This window comes from Aythya ferina, assembly GCF_964211825.1.
Source record: "Aythya ferina genome assembly, chromosome: Z".
NCBI lineage: Eukaryota > Metazoa > Chordata > Aves > Anseriformes > Anatidae > Aythya > Aythya ferina.
Genome location: NC_140299.1, coordinates 25,602,180 through 25,626,757, shown reverse-complemented (window position 1 = coordinate 25,626,757; position 24,578 = coordinate 25,602,180). Strand labels below are relative to the sequence as shown.

Genomic DNA, 24,578 nt, shown 5'->3' with positions numbered 1-24,578 from the left:
TGCAGTGTGTTTTCTCACACATTACTTGTACAGCTTAGCTAGCAGCAAGATGATACATGAGAGCTGGTGCTAGGTGCAAAGTTTAAGCTGACGTTTCTACCAGTCTTCCTGTTGCCCAGCTGAGGTCCAACAGCTCTCGTGGAAAAATTACTCTATGGTTCCTAAAGGTTTCTGCTGCTGGGAGGAGATAAAGCTATGCTTACAAAATGAATATGTCACGGAAAACACTGCTTGTTGTAAAAGTTTTTTTGTGCTTTTTTTTTTTTTTTTTTTTTTTTTTGCACAAAAAGGTTTTTGTGTGTGTGAGAGAGAGCTCTTCAGCTCTTCAGGGTTTCTATCAAACTTTTGGAGTATATAAAACCAATATATGGAGTATATAAAACTCCAATATTTGGAGTATATAAAACCAATGGAGTCTTTGGAGTATATAAAACTGCATATCGTACATACTCAATTACTGTTCTTTGTTTTAAGGTTTAAGAACGTGATGTTTGATATAACACCTGGAGAAGAAGTGGGTGACTTTGAAATCAAAGCAAAATTTTTGGGGGTTGAGATGGAAAAAGTGCAGCTCCATTTCCAGGTAAAGTTTGAATTTTATCACTGTGTTCTATAACCACATTCACATTTGTTCTAAATAGGAATTTTTCAGTCTTTTTCTAAATCCATGAACTATTCAGTCACTGCAAGGCAGCAGGTCATAGGGGGAATGATTTTGTAATCTGTGAAGGATGCTGGGCTTGGAGTAGGGTTAAGACATACATTAGAGAGACCATCAAACTGCATCAAACCAAGTGGCATATTAGAGCAGTGGCAAGGAGCAAATACCTATGCAAGAGTATAATACACAGGAGTCTATCTTTCTTCCAGCTTGCTGTTACTGACAGCTTATAATGGGGGATCTAGAAAACATGTACTGTTTTTCATACTTACCAATAGTTCCTTTTAATTGTTTAAATTGTGAAGGACCTGGAGTTTTAGGTAATTAGCATGTGATGAAAATGACCCAATCTATTTGCGATGAGGTATAGATTCAAGCAAAGAATAATGATTTTATTTATTGTTACAGGATTTGCTTCAGATGCAGTATGAAGGTGTGGCTGTAATGAAAATGTTTGACAAAGCTAAAGTGAATGTTAACTTGCTCATATTCTTGTTGAATAAGAAGTTCTATGGCAAATGAGTGTCTTCAGACATCGTGGACTACATCCACCAATGGGAAGTCTCTTCAGTATTTTATTTTTTTTTTTGCTTTTCAACATTTGTTTGATGTTTGTCATTGGATGCTTTTTAACTTTACAGGAAACTAAAAGACCAAATATTGAGAGGAATGTATACAGTGCCTTTTCATCATTGATAATGGAGCAGAAAAATAGAAAATAGATTAATTTAAACACTTCCAGATCTCATTGGTGTTGGTACTTTTAAATCAAAATATTGTTTAGGACACTCAGCTATTGTGGTTGTATGGATATTAAGGTAGACAGAAAGTGAATTTAGTTGAATATATAAGCCTCTTCCTATTAAAAACATTTTAAATGACCTCAGATATATAATATAGTTCATATTAGACTTTAAGTATTTACCAAAAGAAATCCTAATTTGTCTCTAGGGGATAGCTCATGCAAATATTTAGTTACATACTAAGCCTATTTTCTGGCAGTTGTCAATTGCAAAGCAAACTTGTTGTGCAATTCAAAAATTTTTATAGGTAATTATAAAGTGACAGTAACATTTTACTGTACAAAAATATATTTTGTGATTCATTCCTACTAAATAAAATGCACTACTGCCTTGTGTAAAATGACATTTTCTACTTTCACAACCTTTTGAGTGGCATGGGGGTAATCTGGACAGTGAACAGCTGTTCAGTTTGAAGTATTTGAATACATAAATCGTGCCTGTCTGTCTTTTTGTAAGAAAATAAATGCAATAAAATCAGTATTTAGATTTTTTTAAATATTCTTTGGAGATTGTTCTATGTAAAATAAATGTTACTTAATTAAACTGGCTTGTTTCCTAGATTTCATTTAAAAGGATTATTCAAGTAGCAGTCTAGATGGTAATGAGAACTTTCAAGAGCTTTTATAAAATTGAATCTAAGCTTAACTATCCTCACATTACACTTTGGGAAGGTTTCTCAGCAGTGAAGTCTTCTTGATCTTCATCACTACTTTCAGTGGCATAATTTTGCTGATTAATTACCAATTACATCTAAAGAGCAAGAACATGTATAGTGGATACTGTAATATATAAAGCAAGGAAAGCTATTTACTACTCTCACTTTCCTTGTGACAGATCATCTTAGAAGATGAATGTAGAGCGAGATGTTCTGGAATGCATTGTAAAAGCAATATTATGCAATATTACATAAATATTTAATTCTGAAGCTGAAATCTAAAGTGAGTGGCAGATACGTAGACTACATTAGTTTGTACACTGATCTGTTGTATTACACAAGTTGGAGAAAAGATTTCTTATTAGAGATATTCATTTATGTGTGACATTAAATGTGAACACTTTACTACTTTAAAACAGCTACTATCACTAAAAAATAAACAGGTCCTAGGTACTTCCATTTCTCCTCCAGCTAGTTATGCTGTATTACCCATTTATCAGCCATTTAAATGTTACATACTTATTAATACCCAGATTCACTTAAAATAGCTGTTAGGGAAGATGGAAGTAGCACTTTGAAGGCCCCTTCTAACTGAACTATTCTATTCTGAGATTATGTAGTCCAACTACCTGACCTCTTCAGGGCTAAACAAAAGTTAAAGCACATGACTGAAGGTATTGTCCAAATGCCCCTTGAGCACTGACAGGCACAGGGCATCAGCCACCCCTCTAGGAAGGCTGTTCCAGGGTTTGGCCACCCTCACAGTAAAGCAACTTTTCCTCATGCCCAGTCTGGCAATTGTCCAGAACTGGACAATCCCCTGACACAGCTTTGTGCTGTTCCCTTGTGCCTTGTCATTGGTGACCAGGGAGGCTAATCCCTACACAGTTTTGACAAATTTTGCACAAGTAGGATGTTGACCAATAAAAACAGACCTTTGAAGTGACATGTCAAAAGCCTGGAAATATGCTGGTGTATTTACTAGAGACCCACTGCCTCTGTGAGAGTAAGTCACTCCTAGATGTGTTGCTTTGTGTGACATACTTGACACACCTAGTTCCTGCTCAGTTCTAATGTGAGCAGAACCTTCCTAGCTGCACCTTATGAAAGCTTGTTGGTAATGACATGTATGAAAGGTACAGTCTGTATACCAGATCTCATCTTTTCCAACTGTTTCTTGATATTCCTGCTCTCCTGGTACACATCAAAGAAAAACTTCCACTTAAATTTCTTTGAACTCCTTCAGAAGCTTTCTTCTTAATTAGCTGGTTCAGTTTAGGACCTTGTCACTGAACAAATAATGAACCCTGCCAAACAAGGCTGACCATAATGGTTCTACCTAAATATAAGATTGACAGGTAATACTGGTACTATGTAATTGGGCTAAGTAATTCTGTACCCACCAGTTACTGTCATATACAGGTGATATCTACTAGAAAGTAGAAAATTGTTCTTTTGGAGGTTACTGTGAGCTGCGATTTAGGGACTCCAATTATGCATGGTTAGATATGCGTTGATGAAACCAGTTTCATTCATGAAATAGTCTTGTGGACAGACTTGCCTTGCTGGTGACAAAAAATTAGGAAAAAAACAGCATAGCTGAATAGTGTTTTACTCAGCTGTTCTCAGTATAGAGAACTGAGTCTTTCCTTGTAAGACCTGTCCATCAATTAAGTTTGTTTTCCTAGACAGTGCAAGTGAAATTATAATAGTCAATAGTCATTGTCTGTTAAACTTAGAGTTTGCATTTTTCTGACATACCATTTTTAGAGTTGACTAAGAGCGCTTTGCAATTAACTTGATTTAATTTGGCACTTACTCATTCTGATGGGTTTCTGAAGCTCCAAAACAATCCACAAGATTGTGGAATGAATAACATCTATCTTATTTGACCAAGCAGAGAGAAATACTATCACAAGTGATTGCTCTGTTCTGTTTTACTTGGTGCCTATCTGCAGACCTTTGTTAGTGCTTTTTTAAAAGCAAGCAAGAACAACTAAACAAACTTCCCTCTAATAGCAAATCCAAAGAGCAACAGTCACATCTGACATCAAACAGTTCATAACTACTTAGACAACACAACCCTCTTCCCAGACCTGGAGGACTGGTTTTGCCTCTGAAATATGGTTCTAACCTCACCCTTTTAGAGCAGTAACTACAAACCCAGGCATGCACCAGAGCAGTGTGGTAGCTCCTGAACAGAACGATGGCTTCTTTCCCATCGACATAAAGATGCAACCAGATGGTTCCAGGCTTTCTTGGTAGACCTGTGGAGTTTTATAGGAATGAAGTTTTGTACTGTGATATGCTCCTGAGGGGAAAAATAAATAAATAAATAAATAAATAATAAATGCTGAAAAAGATGCAAGAAGTTGAATGTAAAACTGTTACAAGTTTTAGAAACTGTGAACTCTTCACCTCCATTACAATTAGCTTATCCAGACAAAGTATAGCATATCCTGTAGCATAATTACAGGATTAAAAAACAAACAAACAAACAAACAAACAAACAAAAAAAAAACACTTAAATTTGGCTCCTGTATGCAAACAGAAAATCTAAAAATAGTTGTTTTTTTTTTTTATTATTCACTTCCTATATCTACAGTAAGCCAATTTATAAGGATACAAAGGACATAGCTCTGTGACTGTTCCTTATAACTGAAAGGAAGGTTATCATTGTAGGTATGATGTGAGTTTCCCTTCACATATTTCACAGATTTGGCAGGCAGTGGCTTATGCCTCAAAAACTGGCCTACTGGTAAAGGCTTCTGGAATCTAATTAACAAAAAATGTGTATTTTCTCTGGGGTCTGGTAAAATATTTAGAAAAACTTATTTATGTTGTGGTATAACCTTGCAGACAGCTAAGTTACACACAGCTTTTACCTCTCCACCCTAGTGGTATGGAGGAGAGAACTGAAAAAGCTAAAAATGTAAAAAGTCATTGATTGAGATGAAGTTTGATAAATGATAATAATAATAACAAAAGAAAAAAAGTCATGCAAGACACAATTGCTCACCACCAGCTGGTTAATGTCTAGCCGATACCCAATTTGGTGCCCCACAGCCCTGCCCTGACCAACTCCCCCGTTCCTATTGCCCAGCATGACACCATGTGGTAAGGGACACCCCTCTGGCCCCCTAGGGCCAGCTGTCCTAGCTGTGTCCCCTCCCAGCTCCTTGTGTACCCCCAGCCTCCTCGCTGGTAGGGCAGTGTGAGAAGCTGAGAGAAGTCCTGGGCTTTGTGTGAGTGCTCTGCAGCAACTAAGGCATCAGTCTGTTATCACCACTATTTTCATCAAAAATCCAAAGCACATTGTGCCAGCTACTAAGAAGAAATTTAACCCTATCCTAGCCAAAAGGAGGACATTTTAAGACTCAAATTGGAGGTTAAAAAATAAATAAATAAATAATATTTCTTTGCAGATAGTTCCTTCAACAATACTTGTTCCTAGCTTATGACTAAAGGTTAACTCTATTGCACAGTGTTCCAGAACCTGATCTTGTTTCCAGATGCCTATCTCTTCATAACACTCAGAAGCTGATCCAACTCATATACCTTCAGGATACTAAATGTAAGTATTCATAGACATTTCTTGGACATGCCTCCAGTTGGGTAGCATTGGACCACATAGGTGATTGAAATGTTTGAAAAAAGAAAAAAAGAAAGAAAGAAAAAAAAAAAAACAAAAAAAAAACAGATTTTGTCAGCTCCACCCTATCAATTTTTCCTCCTGTCCTCCTGTACATGACCAGATTCTTGAACCAGACATCAGATTTTTCATTTTCTTTTATCTTAAAGAACATCTCAAAAACACTTAGGAGGGTGTTTTTTGTGAGAAAGGCATCACATAATATTGATTCCCAAAGGTGGAAGAAACATGTTAAAAACATTCTTCCAGAATTGAAATGCTTGTTCATTTTCACATTCAAGTGCATGTCAGAGTAATCTGGTATATAATGAATGTTGGGGAAATCAGGTGTAATGCTTCTTTATCAAACTATATTGTTCAAAGGACGTAAGTTTTCACAACTTGTGGATCTAGCCCCCTGACCAACCTTAATGTCAGCTCTCAAATCTCCAGTTTGAACTCTTGGCAAGACGTTTCCTGTTGCATTTCTCACTAAGACAGAGCTCTTAAAATGCTGTCATATCTGAGACTGGAAATGGGTTCATCGCATGTTTTTACTATATATGGTGTGTTAAGAGTTAGTTCCTCATTTGCTTCAATTTTTTTTTTCAAGGCACTCTACATTTAGGTCACAGATGTCACTTTGCTGTGCCTATTTACATAGATTAAAATGCATTTGAGTCTGTATAAATACACACTGTAAAAATGGAGTGCCTCTAATGGAAAGCACTTTCAGAGAACTCCCTTTCTGTTTTCACAGTGTGTTTAAATTTCATTCAGTACAGCAAATCCTGTTAGTTTTTCTCAACCTGTGGAAGAACAGATTGATGCTTTAAAATTGCATATGCAGTATAGCAGCTTTAAAAAGAAAAAAAAAAAAAAAAGTTTTCACTTCAATGGCAAAATGAGTTTTCTCCACACAAATATTCCCACAAATATTCTATAACTTATTTTCTCTTCTCTCTTGAAGGCCTATCTCTCAGCTATAGCTTCCTTAAGGAAACCGCAGCATAGAAGATAAATTCAGCTCACAAGGAGCTTCTGCTTATGCATATGCTAAACAAATAGGGTTGGGCAGAAAAACCACTGCTGTTACACCGCATTTGGGTATGCTTATAAAGCTGCAAGACCATGGAAATGTCCAAGAATAGTGCTTCTCTCTCTTCCCAAATAGATTAAAATAAATAATCTGTAATTAAAATATTTTCTAAATTGATAAAAAGAAACTATTCAGTATAAGGTATTCTCTGTGGTTCCCTGGTTTGTTCAGGGATGACAGAGTTTGTCTTGCATGTTTCTCACTAAATTGCAAGGTCTTCTTACCCACCTGAGGAAAGGCCAGCCCACAGTAAAACTAATACTCATTACTTCTTCTTGGTCTGTGCAATCCAGTGTCAACCTTAATGTTGCCACAACATGGAGCAATGGCTAGAATTGTGAGACAAACATAGTACAGCAAGCAAGGATTAGGACTGGAATTTGCTGCGAACCAGTACTTGCTCTCAGGAATACTTTATTTTCTACAGGTATTATTCTCAGTTAAAGAGTATAGGCCAGCATTTCTGCAACAGCTCAGCTTCATGTATCTAACCAACTACTAAACATAGCTTGCCTCCCATCCTGTCTGTATTGCGATAAACTGAAATATATACACTTCAGGATGGGGCAGCACACTCTAGCAAATGACGGAGCATCTATTTGTAAAGCTTTTGATTGCATTATGCACCTAAGGCTTACAATGCACTAAACTTCCAGCAGAATAAGTATTTTCACCACCATCACCACCAAGAACAACAACAACAGAAGAGCCTAAATAATAGCTGCAAAGTTATTTTCCTCTGTAGTTTTGATTAGGTTTCACCTCAAGCAGTTTCTCATTCATGCAACTTAGGAAGGACAGAGCAAAGCTTTCTTATCCAAGACGTATGCCATTGAACTCAGGAGTGGCAGCACTTCGTGTGCATCCTTGGAATAAGAACAAAATAAATAAATAAATAAATAAATAAAAAATAAAAACAACGGAAAACAGACACAAGAACCTCACAGGTGAGTAGCACATCTCCTTTCAGGTTGGCCAGTGCTTTTAGGGCAGTGAGTTTAGCAAGCCCAGGCAGTGGAAGGTGAGCTGTTGGTTATTGTATTGAAGACTGATTTCTGCTCGAAGAAGCATCTCCTCCCTATCACTAACACTGCAGCTACTTCAACCTCCTATGCTACTGCGGGGTCTTAGCGATTGGAATCACGTGCACAAAACTCGGCAAACTCCTCTCCTTAAACTCAGACCCATTTTGGGGGGGGGATTATCCTTTGTCTGGCACTTCCTGCCTCCGCACCGCGCCCAAGCCCCTGGCGCCTTCCCCCTTCCCTGAGCCCAGCTAGCGCCGAGGAGGCGCGGGCAGGCAAGCACCCACCGCCCATCCCCATCCCCATCCCCGTCCCCGACCCCATCCCCGTCCCCATCCCCGTCCCCGTGCCCGTCCCCGCCCCGCCCCGGCTCGGTGGAGCCGCCCCTCCCGGCCCTCCCTCGCCGCCCCCGGCGCGGCAGGGACGCACGGACGGGAGCTAGGGAGGGACGGACGGACGGACGGAGGGAGGCAGCCGGCGGCGGCCATGGGGCTGCCCGCGCTGCTCTACGCCCTGGCCGTGCTCAGCTGCCCGCTCTCGCCGCCGCTCGCCGCGGCGCAGGCCGGTGAGTGGCCCCGACGGGGGATGCCCGGGGGGGTCCTGAGCCTCGGGAAGGGGCAGAGGGATACCGGGAGTGGGCTCCGATCCGGCCGGAGCAGAGGGAAATAAATGAATTTCCCGCTGGCAGAGGGAAATAAGCGGCGTGTGCCCGCGGGTAGCCGGGGCAACGGGGTTCTGCTTTCTGGTTTTAATTAGCGTTGGCTTCCTTCGGCCATTCACTGCGCTGCGCCCGGTTTGTTCTCACAGCCGCGAGAGCAGGCTAGCACATGTCAGGCTGGGTAGAGCGGTGTCAGCCTGTTGTTCGGCGAGAGAACTGCTTTGTTTATCTACTTGGGTAAAAGGCAGTGCCATGGATCCAAAATACACAGATTTCGGAGTGACACCGTGCCACAGGTGAGGTGATTAAAGATGAAGAAGGATTTATAATTGTCCCATTGTTGAAGAGAGGACCTAGCAATAGCAGATTATGATGGAAAGAAGAGACGAGGTTGGCGAGATGTACTGGTGGGTCTCATGAAAAGAATGGCACTGCCTTTTGTTAACAACTTCAGGAGATAGACTGCCTGCCAAATATGTGACAGCAATAAAGACTGGAAGATCTGCCAACACAAAACAGTTCATAATACGCACCCTAATTAGATGACTTTCCTCTTTGTTTAATTAGATACAGAACGAATGACAACATGTGTGCTGTACGTGGTGAGGCGTTGGATCTGTCTAGCTCTGAACTTGTCTGACAGTGCAGGTGCTCAGGGGAGGAATGTAAGAGAAGTATGTTTAGCCTCACGGTTTCTAGTAAATGTACAATGATACTAAGGGCTAGATCATGCACTTAGAGATAGCAACATTTTTATTTTCTGTAAAATTCTGTTTAGTGTTTCTTTCAATCCTGTAAAACCCGGCTAAAAAATTAGAATTTCACCTCTTGAGATACCTGCTGGGAAGTCTCAGTGCAAGCTCAAAGTACAGAAAAGTACTCCGATAAGAGGAACAGAGTGTCTGCCAGCTAAGGGGAAATTTTAAGTGTGGTGTCTTTGACTACTAAAATGAAGGCTGAGAGAGGACAGAGCTAGTGCATGTAATTATGCTGGGAGGGAAATATCAGAGAGGGGAAAATTTCAGCTAAACAACTTTTTGTCACAAGGACAAGTGGGCAGAAAAGAGGCCACAACCGTGTTCATATCAAAAGTTGAAAGGAAGTGTCCTTATTATAAAAACAAACAAACAAAGAAAGAAACAAACAAAAAAAACAACAGGGGGGAATGTTTGCGTGGGAGGTAATTATGAACTAAATTATGAACTATAGAAGTTATTGTTGGAAAAAGATCGTACTCTTCAACGCTCTTCTTCCAGTTTATGGAAACATCCAAGCTGGTTTTTCTGTCTTTAACAATTGTAATCTTCATTGAAGAGTACCCTGATGTACACTATTTAATTGCTGCTTCCTTAGGAAACAATGAACAAAATACTTACTGTATTACATCACTAACACTAAGAAAAGAAAAATTCAAACAAGTTATTTCATGCGCAGTAGAACTAATAAAGCCCAGCCATCTATCTGCATGTCTTCTGATCCCCTTTCACTCTCTCCCACAGCAATAATGTCCTTTCCCTGCTGTCCAACGTAACCTTCCCTATTTTAACCACAATGCTCTTAATTCCCACTGCATGTGCATTGCTGCATCCCTAGGCCAGCTATTGTCTTGCACCTGTGGCTTCTCTCCCACTTCCTACTTGATCCCTCAATACCCACAGTTATCACCATATTGGCCTCTGCTGGTCCTGTGGGCAAGTGAAAAACAATAAATATTTGCAGTGGCTTGGTGCTGGGTGCTTGCTCCTAAGCTCACAGGGTGCTGCCTCACAAAGGCTGGGCACGCCAAGGTATCTGGCTGAGGTCTGAAGTTGCCTGGACTTTCCTGTGTTGGGACACTGACAGCTGGATAAAGAGACAGATGCTACCATTGCTTGAAGCCAGCAGGCATGGTGAAAGCTGTTGAGAAAGGAAAGCAAAAAGGAGCAGGCATCTGTTGGCAAGAAAATGAGACTTCATAAAAATGTGTGAAAATTGTTACTGCGTTACTCATGTACTACAATAATGAACTCTGCATGAATGGAGATATGTGTTAAAGAACACTTTAAAAAGAAAACATGGTGTTTATTGTTACAAAAGGAAATAATTGTCACCTGTCCTACAAGACTGTAGGTTACCTTACTTATAAACATCTGGCTTGCATTTATCATTCTGTCTTTCAGTACCTAATTTTTGGGCCACTATAAATTTAGATTGTAGATGAGCATCCATGCAGATTATACAAAGGGAAGATAAGAGGAACAGACTTCATGTTGTAAGCCAGTGGTGCAGCACTACAATCCATAATGCCCAGAAATCAGTATTTATAGTTGTCCGGTGGCACACAGAGAATATCTTTAACTGTCTTGAGTCAGAGTCTAATGTGTTTAGTTTTGCACCTCATTAAAAAACAGACAAACAAAAAAAAAAGTATTTTGTGAGGTGAAGATGAACACTGCAGATTTGTAACTGTCTAGGTTTATGGGTTTATAGAAATACTTCAAAATTTTCCGGTGCTCAAGAGATGTGGAGTGCTGTTTAAGATTGTCTGAAGCAGTTATGTTTTGCTCTCTACTTTTCCTTTCACAAAACAGTGCACACAGTAGCGCCTTGCATATGAAAACATACATGAAATTACAAAATAGCTCTTTGTGAAACACAGCACCATCTTTCAGGGCAAGCAGAATATGTGTATGCTAACCAGGAGATCAACAGTATTTGGTACTTGATGGAAAATAGAACACAATGGATTGTTAAAATCAGTCACAAACTTTATACAGTTTGTGCACTTTCTAGCTTCCTGTATCATTTCTGCATGTCCTTGTTGAATAATCAGTGCAAAAGCAGTAAAAGAAAACTTCAGGAAATTTGAGTATTGTACTGATTTTGCTTAATTTTTGTCTTTTGAAGTCCTTATTAGAAGCAAAGGGAAGAAAGTAGTGTACACTACATAGTGTAGTGTCCTGACTTCACGCCATGAGGATAAAACTCCAATGCTTTATCCTGTTTGTTCTTAGTTAAGCCAGAGCTCTTTCTATATTACAAGTACTTTGATGCAGCTGTTAACTCTGCTGTTAGATCAGCAGTAAGAATACCATTAATCATATAAATAATATTCCACAAGTTATGGGCTCTTCCCAAAGGAATGGGTGATAGCCTGGCAGAAGCAGGATTCCCGAGCATTTATGATTGTTATACTATCAAAGCTTTACCTCTGTTTTCTGGACAGATTATTTCTATGATTAAAAATGTCTTAGGCTTTAGTCAAGTATATTTTAGAGACATACTCCATTGCATCTTTAAAACAGCTCAAAAAGAACTCCTGGCACATTCTGGTATTCATACAGAAAATCTTTTCTGTAGAGCTGCTATAGAGCTTTGATGTATTATCAGAGCTTATAGATAGTCTATTTCCTATTACAGTGTTTTGTTTTTTTTTAAATAATAAGACATAATTTAGTCATTCACTCTTACATGTATAAATCGCTGATCACTGCCTTTCTCAAATAAACACTGACACAAAAGGAATCCAGAACCCCAGGGCACTTACTGTCTTGCTTTCCATTTTATAAAGCATGAGTGCACTGTTGGTTTTTCTAATAATGTACAGACATTGGGTCACACAAACATATAAACATCTTTGCAAAGGAAAAGAACTGATATCTGGCTATAAATATCTTAATTTAATTACAATTTAGTTTCGTTAAGAAAGTTTAGATTCGTGTTATCTGTATTAGAGAGCAGCAGAGAGAAACAGCAAGATTGAGGTCTCATCCTATTTTCCTGTACAGCTGACTTTCAGGTAGTTTCTCATGTCATCTAAGTTCAAGATAAAGATGTGGACAGAGCACAGTACACGACATGGAGATGTTGTTCAAGGTTGAGGTAAACTCTGAATTTAGAAAGTCATTGCTTGTATGAAGAACATGTAGTTTGGCTAAGTTGAAGTATTATTCTGTAGAATTTTAACTCAATTAAAAATATTTATGCTTGCCCTGAGTTATTGTAATAGGATTCTACTTTTAGGAAATTTTGATAATGGAGTAATGTGGACTGTAAATAGTTCCATCTAAAACTCATCCTGTAAAGTAATTAGCTCCAAGATTTCAGTATATAATTAACATTATCAGCAATGTTTAAGTAACTACAAGGAATAACTTATTCAAAGGCTTGTGGTTGATATACAGAACGTCTGTCAATCATCATTTTTCTTCTCTAACTTATTTTGGTAGTGTTCTAATGAGTCACTGATGAGAAATGGGTCAGGTTACTGGCAAGAGTTTTCACGATAAGTAACTTAACTCCCAGCCATTACGGGTCTGTGGTTCCACCTCGTTTGCTTGCTAGTCCTCAAAAAGAGAGACACAGCAGCACTTCTGAGGCTTCACAGCAACACTGCTAACTACTGTGAAGCAGCACAGGTGAAAACCTTCAAAGTTCAGGGATACAGGGTTATGAGAGGTGCTTGTTAGAAGCACCTCAGTTCCCACGTCATGCAGAGGTGATCTTGGTAATATAATTCCTATCTCTAAACACAGCTCTACCCTGCTTCTCACCAGGCTCATTTACACCTGTGCTTCCTCAAAATGTGCCTAGCTCACATGAAACCATGTCACCTCTTCATTGTTCTTCAGTGACAGAGGAACCAAGAAAGAAGCATAGAACTCTGGGGACTATGATTGTCATTATATTCCTTTTTCAACAATTTTTTATTTTATAAAAAACAATTGAATAAATTTATATTCATAGCATATGAAGTCTTGAATTCATAAAACAAGTGTGTACTGGAAATATCAGAAGTAAAATTCAAGTTCTTTCATCACTCTTAGTGATGTCTATAAGCTTTACCATGAAGACTTGCCTGTGGCAGAAGAAATCTCTTTCTTTTTTTTTTTTTTCATTCAAATATAATTATGATCCTCCCATAAGAGGTGAATACCGATGGTGTCAGTTGTGACAGGTTTTTATTGCGATAATCATTAAGTAGTGGAAATCACCTAATTATTCAATGTTAGCTACATGCTAAAGTTAAAGGTGTGGATTTATGCTGTATCTGAACTGCTAAATTAAGAGCTGACTGAGCCATCTAATCACTTGCACTAAAATTTTAAAGTAATGTTAAAGATTGAGGTTCCATAGTTCTGCTTTTTGTTAATGTTCTCATTTGGAATGAAGAACAGATCCTTGTATAACTTTGTGTAGTGCCATTCTGTACAAACACTGCGTGCTGAATCCCACATCCGTCTGTCACGCTTGTGTTTTGGTATACTTATCAAATAGTTCCTACTTCAGTCTACATAAACAAGCTCCCAGACTTGAATTCTTATCCAGCAGCCTTTTTCTGTCCTGTAGAGAATGCACTCAAATAACTGTATATAAAAACACATCACAAACATGTCCCTTTGTTTGTCCTCTCCTACCTCAGAATGCTGCCATGATACAGCATGATATCTGCAGCACAACAGTTCAAAAAAATAAAAAATGCCCAAATCCCTCTGTCTCTGCTTTCATCCTCTCCCACATTCTAGCCTGGATTTTACTAACATTCAGGCTGGGCAAGGCTCCTCTCTCACAGCCCTTCGCACAAAGGTTGGTAGTTGGCTGCTTAAAGCTGCAGTCATTCCTTTCTTTGCCATCTGCCTCCTTAGGATGCTTTTGCTCTCATCTGCATTTAAAAAAAAAAAAAAAAAGGATTGAATTGCTATAGAACAAATAATTGCTTCTGAAGAATAGATAGATGAATCATGCCCAAGTACTTTTGGTTCACTGATTTAGGCTTACACAACTTAATTTTTGTTTTAGTAGTCCAGGATTTAACAAGTGATCAGGTGCATAGCTGAGTAGATGAATGGTTACTTTGTAGTAGTAACTCCATCAGTTCTGCCTGCTCATAATATGTTTGAAATAACTTTCACATAACTACAATAAGCTGAAAAAGGTGTTCTTCCAGAATAAGTGTTCATATGTTTGCTTTGTTTGTTTTTACATACATATGCCCTTACCACACCTGCAACAATTTGTAATTCTCACTGCCTTAACGTAATCTGTTTACATTCAAAAGGCAGGGATGCTCTGTCCTGACACATCTTCTCAGTTGTAGTCAGTGAACCATGCTGCAGAAAACATCACTGTAGAGGCAATGTCTGTGGCACATCTCAGAAGTGCAGGAAGGGCATGCTGGATGCATGCTGACCTCGATGCACACTGCAGCATACAATAAGTAGAACTGGGAAAGTGTTTCAGTGGAATCTGTGGCTACCTGTTCAATCCAAGCAGGAGGGTGATTCATGTCAGCCATGAAAACTGTGTGAAGACTTCTGCCATTGGTCTTTATGTTCATCTGGCCATCAGGAGACCACAGAAATATCTCAGAAACTTGGTATTTTAATCACACTTTAACTTTTTGTTACTTTGGTGATGTGTACTTATGTGTATGAATACCAACATTTACGCTAGCACCTCAATTCTAATAAACTTTATGAAGCATCTGACAAAGAAAATTTATGGGTGGCAAATTTACAGTTGTATTTATGTTAAAGTAGTCTACAGAGAATATAGACTAGATTGGTTCCTTAAGCACAGATAGTTTGGTCCCTATCATAAAGAGCTTAGAATTTAAGAGAGTGGAGTTAAAGGGGGAAGTATTACCTGAACTGTAACAGGGGCTAAAACAAAATGGATGGACCAAAATCTGTGAGCCATCCACATTTTGAATAAAGTATTAACTGTATTATTTTGTGTTGTCGATATTATTTTAGCTTCCTTTTCCGAAAGATGTTTTCAGTCCCCCATAGTATGAAATATCTGCTTTTTAATCTTTATACTGTCTTTTCTTTCAGCCTCTAGATCCAACAGCAGTAGTCCAAGGGCCAGAGCTTTTCTGATACCTGACCGTGGTGACCCTATACCTATCGAAGACATTGAAAGCAGTGCTGAAAATGAGTCAGAATTTCGAATGACAGGTTTCACCAACCAGACCAGATCACCTCCACGTGAACAACGAACTGTGTCAGTGGAAACAGCAGGATACCTCACTAGTCCGTGGCTGACCCGTTTTGTTCCTTCAGTTTACACCTTAGTGGTTGTGCTGAGCCTCCCTCTGAACATTACAGCCATATTTGTGTTCCTGAAAAAAATGAAAATCGAAAAGCCTGCTGTAATATACATGCTGAATTTGGCCCTTGCAGATGTGCTGTTTGTAAGTGTGCTTCCCTTTAAGATTGCTTATCATTTTTCTGGAAACAACTGGTTATTTGGACCTCAAATGTGCCGCTTCATCACTGCTGCTTTCTACTGCAACATGTACTGTTCAATAATGTTTATGACAAGCATAAGCTTTGATCGCTTCTTAGCAGTGGTGTACCCCATGCAGGCCCTTGGCTGGCGTACATTAACACGTGCCACAGTGATTTGTTTCATCATATGGCTTGTAGCAATAACTGGGGTTATTCCTTTTCTCATCAGAGAGCAAACCATGGAAATAACCAACTTAAATATAACAACCTGCCATGATGTGCTACGGGAATCCGAACTTCACAAGTACTACTTTCACTTTTTCTCCATCTTCTCTTCTGTATTCTTTATAGTGCCAATTATAATAACTACCATCTGTTACGTGTGTATCATTCGGTGTTTGAGTTCTTCTAATATTGTTGCAAAACAAAATAAGAAGACACGTGCATTGCTTTTGTGTGTGGCAGTTTTTTCTGTTTTCATTATTTGTTTTGGACCAACAAATATCCTCTTATTAATTCATTATATCAATTATTCATATGACAACAGTTTAGAGTATCTCTACTTTGCCTATCTCCTGTGTGTTTGTATCAGTAGTGTTAACTGTTGCATCGATCCCCTTGTTTACTACTATGCTTCTTCTCAGTATCAGAGACAACTTTTCAGCCTCATCAGTTCTAAAGGGACTTTAGATCCTAACAGTAGTAACAGCAGTGGCCAGTCAATGTCTACCAATAGCAGAAGGGGTACCTGCTCTACTAACGTAAATAACAGTGTCTACAGCAAATTACTAGCAATACAGTGAAATAATGTCTTACATATGATTAATTTTTATACAGTTTCATACAAAAAAAAAGACTGCACTATATCCAAGTTTTTGCTTATACCAAGTTGTACAATACATAGATCTATGGTTTTCCTTACAGTAATGCACAATCCAAATTATAACATAGTACATGTGTATGTATATGTATATATATATATAGTATATGTAAATAGATTAATGTAGAGGGAAAAAAATAATTTCTTTATAATAGCTGTTGAGTGTTTTGAAAATAAACATCCTTTTTTTTCAGACAAACGCTTTACGTAGTTCAATTTATTGTGGGGGTGTATGAAATCCCATTTTAGGATTTTAAACTATCAGATAGATTAAATTCCTACTCATGGAATTAGTCATCTAACCATAATTTTATGAATAAAGTGAAAATAGCTTTTCAGGCAGATTTTTTCCTATTTGTATTTATTTCTAAAATAATCCACAAATGTAATTTTTTAGCATTATTTTGCAACATAGGCCCATAGCTGTAGACATATTAATATACTCAAAACAGTATATATACTATAGATATTCAAAATAGTCTATATGGTGTCAGGAATTTGAACAAATTAAAAACAGCTATTGTTGAAATTTGTCAGAGAAAATCATTCCCAGTAGCTATAACTGGCTTTTCTTTTGATATTCCTACCATTAGTATATGCAAAGTGTCTTGGTTAGAATGGCAGTATCTTCAGAACCAAATTCCACAGTATATCAATGTTGAATGGCACTACAGAAAGTATTCTGAAAAAGCATTATTCATCATCTTCCTATGCAGTTTGCAAATATGTGCTTTCTTGCACATGATTAGTCATCATGCACATGATTAGGACTTGCAATTATCATTTATGTCCGCCAAGTCTGGATGTTTTTTTTTACATTTTTGATTATGTCCTCTTTAACTAAAATTGCTGTCATATGGAGGTAAATAGCTAACTTCATTCTCTGTTGCATTCTTTTGCTAAAAAGACAGTAAAGTTAAATAACAGGAAATTGGTTTTAGAAATAAATTTGTAGGTAAAAGGACCTTACATGAAGATGGAACCCAATTGAAGTTGGAGTTTGGTTAATATACGGTTTGCCATGGGAATCTGCCAAGACCAACAGCAAGGCATAAATGTATTTTTTTCATCACAAGTGATAAACCTAATCTTTCTGAAGATACTGTGAAAGTGAGAAACCTCCTTGTTATCATGATCTCTTGTCATTTTTTATCCATTCCTTAACAGACTTAAACATAATTACATGCTGAATTACCAGACACTCTAATTCTTTGTTCTCAACTATTTGCTACTTTCTGAATAAGTATATGAGGAACTAAAAATATATGTTTGTGTAACTTGTAAGGCTAAAAAAACCACAAATGTTTATATGACACACTCAGATACATTCACATTTTGTTTAACATTGTATTAGCTTTTTTGTTTTGTTTTGTTTACTTTTGTTTTCAGCAGAAAAAGTAAGTTCATCTTAAAACTATGGTTAAACAGCTTCCTGCTTCCAGAAAAATTATGCCTGTGCTTCCTGTAGCTAAAAGCTCAGGGACTGCTTTTTCAGATCTATCAGGTAATTGGGAGTTGTTTCAATGTAATGAAATTTTGTTTCATGATAGTGGTTTATTTTCAGATAGCTTAAAGAGACTGTGTAGTCAGCCTTGGAAGGGACAGTATTACAAACTAGGAGGGAAGGTACTTAATGTATTAAATTTTTGTATTATAAACTTAAGTAAAATATGTAAATATTTGCCCGTTCTGTTCATTTCTTGTTATGTGTTCCTATCTTAACCAAATAAATTAGTCTCTATTTATTCAAAGTATAATTCTGTTGCTTTAAACTGCTTTGGACCTGTAACACTAAACTTGCAAACCTCTGAAGTTTATTGGGCTCCCTGCACTGTTAAAAAGATTGCTGTTCCAGCCACAGACACAACACTCAAGAGTCACAAAATCGTGCTTTTTACTTGAGACATATTAAGGATGGAAGAAAGCATAACCAGTATTGTCGCATAAGTATATACATGTATGTGTGTGTGTGTGTGCATATATATACATATATACAGATATATGTATACTACAGGGGATGTCTGTATTTTCCTCAGTGCCATGATATATTTGTTATATAGATACATAGCGTGCTGTTAAACCCACAGAGTTACTCAGCCACTTGTGACTCTGGGAAGTCAAATTGTTCATACTAAGCCCCCTGAAACCTTCTGTTCCAGTCTGAATCTGGGTCTTGTATTTCTGTGAAAACTGACGCAGCACTAACCTGATGTCACAGAAGACCAGTGTCCATGTTTTTACGTAAAAGTTTCACAGCAAAAACAACACAAAAATGGGTAAGTACAAGTCAGCTGGTGAAACATTTATCCAAAACAAATAATGTAAATATCTTTGACTGAATTTTTTAAGGACAATATTTTGCAGCATTTTGCAAGCAACTTCAATTGCTTGCATGCAAATACCAAAAAAAGAAAACCAAACACATAAAAGGCTGTTAATATGAAACCCTTAAATGAAAACACTTTACAAATCAAATAGATCTCTTGACTTCTTAGTAATGAGATAACGTGCTGATAGTTGCCTTTGAAAAGTATTTTTATGTTGTCTAAGCATGTCTGAAAACACTACCACTCCATGTGCATACGTATCCCACACATATTGATCCTCTGCAAGTGCTTCAGCAAGCCTACAAATACATACCTCTGCTACGTATTTAGATGTGATTAACAAGTCAATTCCTGCACTGCATAATACTTGCTATAAGTAGAACAAATACCAAGTAAAGTAAATACCATCTTTTCACAGCAAATGAAGCATTCACAATTTTTCCTTCTTTTAAGCTCACAGAGCTGGTGTCACACCTCTGCTGGCTAAAGGGTCTGTCAGCCTGATATGATTGCAAAAATAGTAAACTGCTCCTGCAGAGCCCACCCACACCAAAAATTAGAAAACAACTACATAACTGCAGGACTCTTATACCAATGCATTGACAGCTGAAATCTTACTGAATGTGCCATTTCTGTGCAACCAACTTTGTAGTCAGGAAGTGCTGCACTTCTCAGTGTCTGCTTTCGCAGCTGCATTTTATGGCAAGAGAGAAAAGACCTGCTCTTGCAGCAGTGGTTTATTGAACCAATCTCAGGCACAAACACCATTTAAAATGAGATTAGAACTACTGAGGGTAGGATGAAGCAATGTGGTAGCTATTCAAGGAAGGTATTACTGACATGATCAAGCTAACAGGAAAAGCTAACCACCTCTTCATGTTTAATGTGTTTAATGCACCCTCGCACTACCAGCTGGGAAAGAAAAAAAACAGAGGGAAGGAGTGAAAACTTGACTATAATGAAAATAAATGAAATCTATCAATGTTTACATGCTGGTTTGCTTGTGCCCTCTCCTCCTTCTTCTTCTTTTTTTTTTTTTTTTTCACTAGGTGAGGATTAATTGTTTTGCATATGCAGGAAGCAAAAAACTTGTCCCAAGTGGTATTTAGAGGTGAGGAGGTGTGAGACGTAAAACAAACAAACAAACAAACAAACAAACAAACAAAAAAAAAAAACTTGCTAATGTTGCCAATGTGACAGATCCATATTTTAGTAATATTGGCTGGAGGTGTGGGGAGGTAAGATTTGCAATTGGCATGTTTTCTGTCAGCAAAACATCTCATATAGCTTCTGTCACTGAAGTAACTGCGTTCACAGGGAGACAGCTTGCTTGATCTAGCAAGGCAACAATTTTATAGGGATTGATGCGTTAACACATTACCTTTATCTGTTAATCCCAAGCATGCACCTACCATTACAACCTGCTACTTGCAGCTAGACTGCAGAAAAATATGGACTACTGTTTGCTAGCTCTGTTCCCCACATAATTATTTTAATCCAGTCCAGAAACATGAGCATGACTGTAAGACATATGTAACATTTCGATACAGGCTGCTGTCACTGGATGTTGTCTTGTGATGGGATCCAGAGACAGAAAGATTCAGAGGCAGTATATCACCAGCTACATCTCTGCCATAGAGATCTCTGACATCCGGGGTAGGAGAGAGATGATCCAAGTGTGATATTTAAATAAATTGCTTGCTAATGCTTCTTCTTAAATCATTTCATCTTTTTGGATTTGATCGCAGTTTGATCCTGAAAAATGTTGAGTAAATAAAAAAAATGAATGGGATCTACCATTCAGTTAAAACTCATGATCCATATAAATGTCTTTGCATAATGTTTTGCATTTTGCAAGTGCTAGAAGTTGTTTAGTAATAGCTAGTAGAGCTGGAGAAGTGAACAGAAATAACATGCTATAATCCAAGTCAACACTAGAGAGCATTAAAATGATTAGGCACAGCTGTCGCAATTTGGCTTGCTGAGGTGGAGATCATTAGTAACTGGATCTGAACATGCTGAGCTGTGAAAAACTGAACAGCTCCCTGTAGAAAAATATGTGGTTTTGGACACATGAAAAAGTATTGGAAATATCTTGGAAAAGTGGGTAACTTTTTTAAAACAAATCTTGTATAAAGGTTCAGGAACGTTTTGAGGAATAGTTTTCCTTACCTTTGTGCTTCTAATAGCAGTCCTTGTCATACGGAAGCACCACAATCAAGCCTCTCTCCTCAAAAGCAAAGCCTGGAATTTCAACTTTGAGACTACTCTCCAACACATTGCACACAGCAGTGTACTTCTACGCAGGTCAGAGAAGTCAAACATAAAATTTGAGAGACTTTCATTGATTGATTCAATTTCACAGTTTTTCATTGTTGGCATTACGTACCAAGTCAACACACAAACATAATGCCAACAATGAAAATCCGGCTTGTTGTTTTGTCACCAAAATGAAACACATTACATTGAAATAAATTCATGTCTATCCCATTGTAAGTCTAGGGAATTCACCATCATTGACATTCTTTTATCATTATGGGGTCTTGCACTGGGAATTTGGTGTCTCATTTCTGGTTTTTGTTTGTTTTGTCTTTTGCTGTACCGTTATGTACTGGAGGCAGCAATTCTTGGAAACTTTTCTATATTTTTTCATCCTCCTGGATAGGTCAGCATGTGCCCACAGGGACTGGGCAGAGTTCTCCCTGGTCATTGTCCTGCATGGCTTGCAGCCTGCTCATGGTGGCTTGCCGTATTTCTCCCTTTGATTCAGCTGGTGATGCCAGTCAGTCACTGCTTCTTCCCTCAAGAGCCTGAAAACAGAAAGGAGAAATAATCAAATAGACTATCAGAACCAGACTTTCTATAATTATTAGCTCTATTAGCTCCTTATAGTGTTCTAGAGCAAATCAGCAGCAGCAATATGAGAAGCAGATTGGGATCCTAAGACCAAACCTTTCAAAACTCTGTTTCAGAAGACAATTAAGTCCATTCATCCAGTTTATACTTCAGCAGGTGTGGAGCCTCCCTTTGGTGCTGCACTCCTGTAGGATGGGGATACGGTCGTGTATCAACTAGGGAGATGATGCTGCTGAGCACATGCCATGGGAGTCTTGCTTCCTTTCAGACAGCATGGCACTTACTCGGAAACAGGAATCCAGGTCTGGAGGATGTGTTTTGTCATGACCACTTCCTGCTGTAATGTCCTGTTTACCTAAGAACTGATCATTTCTCATCCAAGACATACACCACACAGTCCTCACCGTTTGCATGCAAAGTGCCCTGGGGATTTGCACTATCACATGGATATTACTATCAGCCAGAGTTAACTTAGCACAGCTTACATGTATCTCACTGATTTAAACATCTTTCCTCCAATATTCCTCTTCTATTTTCTATTTTACAGCTATCAATTTACTGCTTGTTCCAGCCTTTCATCACTCATCTTTATTGTTGCAAATCTGAATAAAAAATCATTTTATTTTTGTTTGTTTGTTTGTTTCAGCAATCTTGTGGGTTTGTAAAGTGATACAACTCATATCTGACAAGTTTTTCCAGGAATCATAAAATGCAAGAAATTTGTTAAGTTCAAATATCCTGCCAGCTAGCTTGAATGGAGTAATTGCACATCATGTATGTGGATAAAACCTTACAGCTCCATAAACCACGTTGTACTACAAACCCAATTCTGGAGAGAGAATAACAAAGAGAGGGGGAAAGAAAATGCAATTATTTAGGCTTTTATACTGTTTTATCAGTGGGTAATAAATCTCACTCCTGCAGAATAGTATTTTAAATGTATTTCTAAATACTTTATTGTGTGATTCTGTTATAGGCCACATCAGGAATAAACTATGATATCTCTGCAAATTGTGCAATTCCTTAAAATATATATATATCCTTTTTTTTGTCTCCACCTTTGCTGACTTTAAGAAGTACATGTAATTCTACATAGAAAAAAATACAATAAATCCAGTTAGCTGATGCTACTTCTATAGAACTAAATACCTGTGGAAATGCAAATTATGCCAAAGAATTTTGTTTTCTGTCATTCAAACACAAGCTAGGGGTGACCAAGGAAACAACACTCCTTCCAATAAAAATGCTTATTTATATTTACAGAAGCTCTGAAATTCATCTTAGGTCTCCTACTTTCCTTTATCATTTTTTCTTCTTTCTCTTTGCATGTTATCTTTAGAAAAATCTTTTGAAAGGAGGGACCTAGTATGTTTAACTTAGTATACAACATGTTATTCGTAATTTTGCCATGAATTATACAGATGTTTTTCTTTCAATGGTTAAATTCAAATATTTCTAGGCCTCTTATATCTCTGTACCAGAAATAAAGAGTTTTGTTGTGGAAAATTAATTCAAAGTTAAGAGACAGTCTTGCCTAAAGAGATATTATCTTTCCTTAGCCCAACTGATACATTTTGGTGGAAAACAAACAAACAAAAACGATATTTAGGGTAATTTAAGCCCTTCTGGGTAGCCTTCCAGGTTTACATTTTCTAAAATACTATCAGTAGTAAAGCTTGATCTGTTCATCTACTAGCACGTTTTGTTAACACAGAGCAGATATTTTAAAAGATATTGAAAATCAGTCAAGAGCTATTGATATTTTTACCCAAATATTTTACCTTTGATTGGTCACAGGACATACTATTTGTCTGTTAATGAAACATTTTTGTTTGTTTGTTTGTTTTTGGTTTGTTTTTCTTTTCTCACCTTCACCTTCTGGACTAGCATCTAGCATTTATTAAATTCAGGCTGAGGAACAAGCAACATCAAGGAGAGGTACTGCCTCCAGATTTACTTCAGCATTTCATCTTCCATAGTAAGCAATGTATAAACAGCCCAAGTTTACAACTTTCATAACAGGAGCAACCTGTACCAGGCCTTTTGATGGAGGAGGAAGAGGAAGGAAAGGAAGGAAATAGGTGAGAAATGTGGGCCCATGACACTAGAGAAGGCATTACCCTTGGATGATGAACAAGCACAGCCCCTCTGCTGGCCTTAAATTCATTGTTGTAACCATGGCAGCAGCATGGTCAGGCAGGCATTTCCTATGTTTCTTTCTTGAACACAAAACCCATATGTTTCATAAGTCATAACCAGAACTGATTACTTTTTACGACACTAATAAAGATATCCAAGCCCACAGACTAAACCCAGGCTTCTACAGCAAACCACAAGTTACATTCTGTAGCAATGAGACTGCATGCAACAAAAAGAAGCTTTTAAGGGTGACCTGCTATAGATCATCAGAAACAGAAGTCACATGAGGAAACTTCTTAAGCTAACCTTAATAATCAAGCAACAACAACAAAAAAATTGTGCATGAGGGACCTGTTAGCTGCTTAAACTCATCAAGAAAATGTATTGTGACAAAAATGAGTTTGCATAGAACTTTTTTTACTCTTACTAGTTGTACTAGATAAGAACCTACTGTAATGCTGACATGTTTTGACTGGAACACAGCAAGGACAGAATGGCTTGCACTATGACCTACATACATTGTTGTCTCATAACCAATTCTTTCAGCATGCTGTACATTTGCTGCTTATTCTAAGACTCTACCGAGTGTTGTGAGTGGTTCATCTGGAAAGGTATAAATGACAGTTGTCATTT

At 37.8% G+C, this 24,578-nt stretch overlaps 2 protein-coding genes across 7 annotated transcripts in view; both read left to right on the top strand.

Annotated features, from left to right (window-relative positions):
- Positions 1-2,007, top strand: part of IQGAP2 (IQ motif containing GTPase activating protein 2) — a 125,525-nt gene extending 123,518 nt beyond the window's left edge. For all 6 annotated transcript variants that reach the window (XM_084503819.1, XM_084503817.1, XM_084503815.1 and 3 more), the window contains 2 exons: positions 475-583; positions 1,070-2,007. In XM_084503819.1, coding sequence (XP_084359945.1) covers positions 475-583; positions 1,070-1,183 — 223 coding nt within the window. In that variant the 3' untranslated portion in view covers positions 1,184-2,007. The remainder of the gene's footprint in view (positions 1-474; positions 584-1,069) is intronic.
- Positions 2,008-8,152: 6,145 nt separating this feature from the next.
- Positions 8,153-18,368, top strand: F2R (coagulation factor II thrombin receptor). The gene is made up of 2 exons (XM_084503241.1): positions 8,153-8,439; positions 15,348-18,368. Exons 1-2 carry the CDS (start codon positions 8,361-8,363, stop codon positions 16,544-16,546), a joined length of 1,278 nt encoding a protein of 425 aa, XP_084359367.1. The 5' UTR covers positions 8,153-8,360; the 3' UTR covers positions 16,547-18,368.
- The last annotated feature ends 6,210 nt before the right edge of the window (positions 18,369-24,578 follow it).

Coding starts and splice junctions, on each gene's coding strand:
- F2R (XM_084503241.1), top strand. CDS start 8,361: ATGGGGCTGCCCGCGCTGCTCTACGCCCTGGCCGTGCTCAGCTGCCCG. Junction 8,440..15,347: donor GCTCGCCGCGGCGCAGGCCG/GTGAGTGGCCCC, acceptor CTTTTCTTTCAG/CCTCTAGATCCAACAGCAGT.